General features: G+C 32.6%; 1 protein-coding gene across 1 annotated transcript; it reads left to right on the top strand.

Moving 5' to 3' along the window:
• Positions 1-1,226: 1,226 nt before the first annotated feature.
• Positions 1,227-2,591, top strand: LOC134702427 (uncharacterized). Its single transcript, XM_063563333.1, has one exon. The coding sequence runs from the start codon at positions 1,227-1,229 to the stop codon at positions 2,589-2,591; it is 1,365 nt and encodes a 454-aa protein (XP_063419403.1).
• The last annotated feature ends 5,819 nt before the right edge of the window (positions 2,592-8,410 follow it).

Genomic DNA, 8,410 nt, shown 5'->3' with positions numbered 1-8,410 from the left:
CAATTTCAAAAGACAAAAACTTTTATACGGAATTTATTGACGGTGATTTCGATACCCATATAAATAACATTTCAAAAACAGATGGACACTCCACATCCTGGGCTACGGAAGCAGAAATTATAGCAGCTAGTGAAACATATAATATTGATTTTTTTATTAAAACTAAAGTCGGTCTCATAGCTGAATGGAACCAATTTTCAAGAAATAAACATTGCAACCATGGCATGCCGTATATCACAATACTACATGAAAACAATCATTTTTCGCTTGTAAAAAATAAACCAAGACCATGTTCATGCAATCCAATTACCAAACCTAATTTAGCAAAGGAAACAAATTCAATATCAAGAAACAAACCAGAAGAGTCAATAGATAATTTTAATAAACAAAACTGCGAGGCAAAATGTGAGGTTATTAATAAATCTTCCAAAAAATTAACGAGCGCACAGAAAACATTATTGTCAAAAGGATTTAAGTTTGTTCCAACTAGAAGAAAAGTAGACATGGGGAAACTTATAGCTGATCTCAAGATATGGGAAAGAAGAATGCGTCTTCGCGAACATTTTTTCGAAGAAAACAAGGAAAAAGAAAATTACCAAAACGAGTATACTAAATTCAAAAAATCAAGTACGTTCACACCCTCCGCAGGAAAAGAAAGATGGTTAGATGAGTATATACAAACCGTAAAAGATGAAATTTTAAGTAGATTAAGTCGAAAATTCAAAATGAATATAACTATTGAAGAAGAAAAAGCAATGCGGGAACTTTTGTATGATACAAGCATCGTGATACGACCAAGCGACAAATCATCCGGAGTTGTAATAATGAACACAGAAGATTATAAATTAGAGGTAGAAAAAGAATTAGATAACAACGATACGTACACAGCAATAGATAAAGATCTAACACAGAAAAATGAAAATAAAGTAAAAAAACTCGTAGAAAATTTATGTAAAAGAGAAATAATAGATAAAGACATGAAAAAATATCTCTTACCGAAAGGAACATGTCCCGGAAAGGTACAAGCTAATCCGAAATTACACAAACAAAATCACCCAGTTAGAACAATTATTAATGGGCGGAACCATCCCACAGAAAAAATCGCGGAAATAGTCAAAAACGAGCTTTCGGAGAATGTTCGGAACTTGCCCACGTATATCAAAGACACAACAGATTTTTTAAACAAATTAAATGCAATACAACTGCCTTTACCAGACAACGCAATAATGTTTTGTTTAGATGTAACTAAATTATATCCAAGCGTACCAAGAAAAGAAGCAGGAGAAGCATGTAAATCAGCACTAGAAAATCGAACTAACACATCAATCCCAACTGAAGATGTTCTTAAAATGATGGATTTAGTCATTGAAAATAATAATTTTAGCTTCAACGGAAAGCACTTTTTACAAACTGAAGGAACAGCTATTGGTTCCCATCTAGGCATGAATTATGCTTGCACCTACCTCGGACAATGGGAAGAAAATTTATTTCAAAACAGCAATTTACAACCATTTTCATATTGGAGATATGTTGATGACATCTGGGGGATATGGGAACATGGTTTAGATGAATTAAAAAAATTTCACGAAATGTCAAACAGTTTGCATCCGCGAATTAAAACAGAAATGCGTTACTCAACTGAAAAAATTGAATTTCTTGATGTGTTTGTACACATAGAAAACGGACAACTTAAAACAGATCTTTATACAAAATCAACAGATAAACACCAATACTTACATGTGTCGTCAAGCCATCCAAACTCTGTAAAAAATGCTATACCATATGGACTCGGCATTCGTGTCAAAAGAATTTGCTCAACAGAAGAAGATTACAAAACAAGAAGAGAAGAAATAAAAACGCACCTAAAAGAACGTGGATACAATAACTCGTCCACTGAAGTTCAATTGAAGAAAGTCGACAAATTAAACCGAGAAGATCTATTAAAGTACAAACAGAAGAAAGAAAACAACAGGGTACCTTTAGTAATTACTTTTTCCAATGCGCTTCCAAATGTACATTCCATTCTTAGAAAAAATCTTAAAATTCTCCATCAATCCGAAAGACTAAAGAAAATATTTCCCGATCTGCCTATCGTGGCATTTAAACGTGATAACAACATAAAAGACATCTTAGTACACAAAAAGCATAATTTATTATTTTATAAGCAAACTAATGGATGTGGACCATGTGGTAAACAATGTGCACTATGCTCACATTTAAATGAAACCAATGTATTTTGTGACAACACCGGCAAAGAATATACCATTCAGGGACAAATAAATTGTAAAACCGTAGGCGTGATATATGCGATTAATTGTACAAAATGTGAAAAAGTTATATATGTAGGACAAACGGGTGATACACTATATCAACGAATGCTATTGAACTTTTCAAAAATACGAACAAAGAAAACAGAAGATCCAGTAGCCAACCATTTCATTCAGAACAATCATTCAATAACAAATTTAAAAGTTACCGCCATAGAAAGAGTATTTGGGACAGAAACTTACAGAAAAACTAAAGAAGCCTTTTGGATAAAAAAATTAAAAACTCTAGAACCTGAAGGACTCAACACAATGTATGAACGATGATAAATATATTTATATTGAAAAAGCGAAAAACGCGGCAAATGAACGTCATAAAAGTTATTATAACGTAATGTATCCAAGTGATGTAATTGTTGTTTCAATGTTGTTATTTATTCCGATGAAGAAGGCCGTAATGGCCGAAACGTATGGGAATTTGTTTTATAGTTTTTATTATATATATATACTTTTTCACTCTTTTGGTCTTTTGGGAAATGTTGTTTGTGCTGTTTTTAGACCCTTCTACAACGAAATTTGTTTGACATGCACACGTATAAAAATTGCGGTTTTTATCCAACGCAGTCATAGGTTTGAACGTAGTTTTCAATTTAGACTCGTTTATATTTTTTGTTTGGGCATGTATCATATTTTCCCTCCGGTTTATATGATCCGTTCATCCTATATATTGACTCTTAAAATTCAAGAGTTAATCGAAAAGTGAGGGTACTTTCTCTAAAAATGAGGGTACTTTTTATATGGCCTTCCAAATACCGTTTCGATCCCTAACATCACTGAAGAGACATTTATTGTCGAAATCCGGATATGGTGTACTAAAGAAATATTGACACCGAATGTTTGTGGCACAACATCCTGTCCACAAGTTAACAATTTTTTTTTTTTTCTGTGACGTATTAAATTTATATTAGGATCCAATTTGTAATATCTTGTGATCAATTTTATTTGGCAATCGTCAATGGCAGTCAGCAGGGTTAAAGAACATCAGTTGTTCGACCTGTTAGTCAAATGCGTTTTGTTTAAATATACTTTTTCACTCTTTTGGTCTTTTGGGAAATGTTGTTTGTGCTGTTTTTAGACCCTTCTACAACGAAATTTGTTTGACATGCACACGTATAAAAATTGCGGTTTTTATCCAACGCAGTCATAGGTTTGAACGTAGTTTTCAATTTAGACTCGTATATATATATATATATATAAATGTCAAGCACTATATTGATATAATTATGGCACTATACTACTCTATATGCAAGCTAAATATTGTATATAAGCACTGGAAGCAGTAATTCTGATATTAATTTTGGGCAATCTCTGTGAAATGGGGTCAGCCTTAAATACAATTTAGAAATTTAATATATATTGGTATATTACAAGAGTTTATTTGCAATTACGTGTATAATATAAATGAAAAAATGAAATAATGTGAAAAAAAATGGCGTCAAAATTTTCTGACAAGTATTGCAGTTGATTTTCACTAAAACACTATTTAATTGTGGGCTTTTTAAATAAATATTAATGCTAGGATATAATGACTTTGTATGTACAAAAATAACACAATGTAACACAATGTAACTAAAGGTAAACACAAAAAACTTTCAAATATTCGCTCCAAGTCAGATTCACGTCTTCACTCTTCAATCACACAATCACTTCCTATAGTGTTTAAATTTTCGTGTTTGCCTGTGTTTTCAATAAAAATGCTCCAGGACTTGAAACTCAATTGTCACGAATTTTACATTGCATTTACCGGGTATAAATGATCTGTATGGAAAAACTTGGCGATTTTACTGCCAAATATTCTCCACTTTACAGACCTTTTGTTCATGTCAGATATAAATAATATTTCAATGCTGTTCTAAGTCATCGTTAACATAATCATCCTGATCAACGGATCACCAAGGCCATTCCTACATAGGATACAACGTCCATTTACAAAATAGATTGTACACACGTTGATATTGATTGTATTGGAAGAACTTTTTTTTTTAATAAACCCTGCTCTTCAAGTATAAAGACACAGAAACGATCATATCATGATTACAAGCTTTCCACATCAATTTCAAACAAATGCTTTGAAACTCTAAATGCAAGTGTTCATGTCAAACGCTACGGGAAAGATAAATCCTGAGAATTCCGCTAAAAAAGTTTTGAGCGGGAAATACAAATATAAGATTTTTGGTAGGAACGAAAAATTAAATAAAGTAAAATCTTGCTGGTAAATACAAATAAAAGATTTTCAGGCGGAACGAAATTATATGGTCGGTCGGTAAAGGGCAAACAAACAATATTTTAAATTAAGCCTCATGACAAGTAAATACAATTTCAGGAAATTTTAGCAATGCTATATATAATCATGATAATTAAGTTACATGTATTTAATATTTTCATTTGAAGATCTGCTATTGATATTTATTTGATTCAAGGTCCATATAATTAATTACTATACATTCTATAGGTGAGTGAACATTATATTTATATATTGGACATTTAATGATTTATTTTATCAATTGAAACTCGGAAATATATATTGAAATTTTAAATGTAAAATTTTTTAAATGGGAGATAATCCAGAGCTAGCGAATTCATTCTAAGTAGCATTACACCAGTGTTTTTAATGTTGTTGGAACAAGATAAACAAAAGTTGTATTTTCGGCAGCTTTTGTATAAGGGGAGACAAGAAATAAAATAACATAATTCCGAAATTAAGTGCCAGTCTGCGTAAGAATCAGGCAGTGGTGAAAACATGACCAAAAAACCCCACCCAATTTGACATGGATTTCAGTTCGTAAAATGTAGTTATGCACAAAAATAACATTTATTTCCATTATCTGTTCTGGTAATAGAAGATACGATTTGGTTGAAATGCACTAGAAATTAACGAATAAGGGGAGATAACTCTGTAATTTGCTATAATTTGCTATCATTCTAACCAATTTTTTAACCAAGTTATTTGATATTACCAGACACACACAAACGAAAGACCAATTATTTTTAACTCAGGATGATGGTTAGTATTAAATAGCATGATAAGCTCGATGGTTTTTTTCTGATCATGTTTTGATTTTCCCCTAAATTGCCTGATTCTTTCAAAGACTGGCACTTAATTGCATTTGGATGTCGAAACTAATTAAACATTGCAAACATTACAAATAGAGTTGTTCACTAAGAAATAAAGTTGTGCTGTAAGAATGCAAGATGGGAGGTCTATGTCAATGAGACAGCAAACAATCAACAAAAGAAGTCAAAATGGTTTTTAAAAATAGACAAGTGTATCTATAAAGTGTTTTTATATCATTTATATTTTCAGTTTCAACATCTATTATGTCTATTATTGATATTTATTTGATCATTGTCCAGTCCCTGTGATCATTGTCCAGTCCTTGGGATCATTGTCCAGTCCTTGTGATCCTTGTCCAGTCCTTGTGATCCTTGTCCAGTCGATGTGATCCTTGTCCAGTTGAGTTACTATTGTAGGTTATATGAACTATATATGATTATTTACTACTGAAATTTATTTCAAAGGAGAGGCTAATGTAGAATTCTAACTCTAACAGGGGGAGATAATTAACAGATACATTTCACATTCAAAATATCACAAAACCTGTGTTTTTATATAGTAAACAAGACACAAAAAACAAAGAATGCATCCTGTAAAAGTGAAGGTTTAGAGGTCTATATCAATGAGACAGCAACCAATCAATGAAAGAGGTCAACATGGTATCAAACAGTAGACAAGCATCTTTATAACATGTAATTATTATACCCCCGCTTTAAAAAAAGGGGGGTATACTGTTTTACCCCTGTCTGTCCTTCCGTCAGTCCGTCCATCCGTCCCATGAATATTTTTCGTCGCATTTTTCTCCGGAAATACAATACAAGGATTTCTGAAATTTGGTTTCAGGGTTTGTCTTAGTCAGCTATACCGTGTGATGCGTTTTCAGATTGATCACTTGACAACTTCCTGTTTACCGAACACTTGTATGATTTTACACATGATAGCCAAGTTGAAAATTTTCGTCACATTTTTCTCAGGAACTACAATACAAGGATTTCTGAAATTTGGTTTCAGGATTTATATAAGTCAGCTATACCCTTGTGATGCGTTTTCAGATTCATCACTCGACAACTTCCTGTTTACGGAACACTTGCATATTTTTACACTTTTAATATTATCCACTTGCGGCGGGGTATCATCAGTGAGCAGTAGCTCGCAGTTTCACTTGTTTTTTCAACCTGAAATAGAAACATTTATATTCTCATTTTATACATCTATTATCAGTATTTATTTGATCCCTGTCCAGTCAAGTTGATCCCTGTCCTGTCAAGTTGATACCTGTCCAGTCAAGTTGATACCTGTCCAGTCAAGTTGATCATTGACCATAGCCAGTTTATTTGATCCCAGTCCAGACAAACTGTTGTTATAGGTAAGTGTATGTATGTATGTGAACTTTATTTTCATATATAGGATCATTTTCTACTGAAATTTGTTTCAAAAGAGTGGCAAATGTAGAATTTTAACTTAAATAAGGGTATATATTAATTGACAGATATATTTTACATTCAAATATCACAACACCTGTGATTTTAGCTCACCTGGCCCTTAAGTGAGCCTTACTCATGACTTGGTGTCCATCGTCCGTCGTTGTCCGTTAACTTTTACAAAAATCTTCTCCTCTGAAACTACTAAGCCAAATTTAAACAAACTTGGCCTAAATCTTCCTTAGGGTATCTAGTTTTTAAAAAAATGCATCCGATGACCCCGCCCATCAACCAAGATGGCCGCCATGGCTAAAAATAGAACATGGGAGTAAAATGCAGTTTTTGGCTGATATCTCTGAAACTAAAGCATTTAGAGCAAATCTTATAAGGTGTATACATGTTCATCAGGTCAAGATCTATCAGAAATTTTCAGGCACATCAGACAACTCCTTGTTGGATTGCAGCCCATGAATTGGTGATTTTAGAGAAATTTTGAAGTTTTTGGTTATTACCTTGAATATTATAATAGATGGATATAAACTGTGACAGCAAAATTATTCAGCTAAGTAAGATCTACAAATTAGTCAATAGGACTAAAATTGTTAATTGACCCCTTAAAGAGTTATTGGTCTTTAATGTCAATTTTTGACAATTTTTCACTAATCTTTACAAATATCTTCTTCTCTTAAACTACTTTGCCAAATTAAATCAAACTTGGCCTAAATCATCTTGAGGGTATCTCGTTAAAAAAATGTATCTGATGACCCCGTCTATCGACCAAGATGGCCACCATGGCTAAAAATAGAACATGGGGGTAAGATGCAGTTTTTGGTATAAGATTGCTTTCAAGCAATCTGTAGACTTATACCAATGACTCAGGGCCAATTCCCTCACGTCAACCATTTTATTCTGAACATTAGGGAAATCTCAAATTCTTAAGATTGTCTTGCTTTAAAAGGTAAAAACAAACAAAAGAATTGAATTTAACAACTTTCCTTTTATGTTCTTCTCATAATCTTCATGTTTCGATATTTCCCTTGACTTATATGCGTGTTTTTAACAACACGGAAAATCAGAATTAAGAAGTATTTATATTTAGTGTTTTTATAAATTTAGAAACATGTCAGAGGGAATTCCCCAGTTTTGATAAAATGCGAGAGTTCTCTGAATTCTGATAAATCTATTTCTGTCATATAAGAACTGAAGTGGAGTTTTTCTTATATGTCACCGTTATGAAACTGATATTTGATATTGAACTTCCATAAAGAAATGGAGAACCGTTTTATTAATATTTAATATACGTTGTTGCTCCAAATCACAAGTCTAGGGTTTGTTTAGGTTATTATGCGCATGCGTATATTTTTCCTGACTTCCAGGGGTATCAGATTGAATGGTTGCTCTGGATTCCCCACTCCATTGCAATTGATTAATTTGAAACTCATGAGATCCTTTCTATGCCTGTCTGCTATTGAGGTTTATCTTTGTTGCATAATTTTAAATCGTATGCATCATTTAAATTAAAATAAATGTAGTCCACATCGTAAAGTTGTAAGTACAACACCCCTTCTGCTGAAATGGAGTCTTCCATATTATCGTTTCAAGTTGTCTCC

The sequence above is a fragment of the Mytilus trossulus genome, unplaced genomic scaffold (genome assembly GCF_036588685.1).
Source record: "Mytilus trossulus isolate FHL-02 unplaced genomic scaffold, PNRI_Mtr1.1.1.hap1 h1tg000460l__unscaffolded, whole genome shotgun sequence".
Lineage (NCBI taxonomy): Eukaryota > Metazoa > Mollusca > Bivalvia > Mytilida > Mytilidae > Mytilus > Mytilus trossulus.
Note: the sequence above shows the minus strand (reverse complement) of the source record. Positions and strands in the feature narration are given on the sequence as shown.

Coding starts and splice junctions, on each gene's coding strand:
- LOC134702427 (XM_063563333.1), top strand. CDS start 1,227: ATGTTTTGTTTAGATGTAACTAAATTATATCCAAGCGTACCAAGAAAA.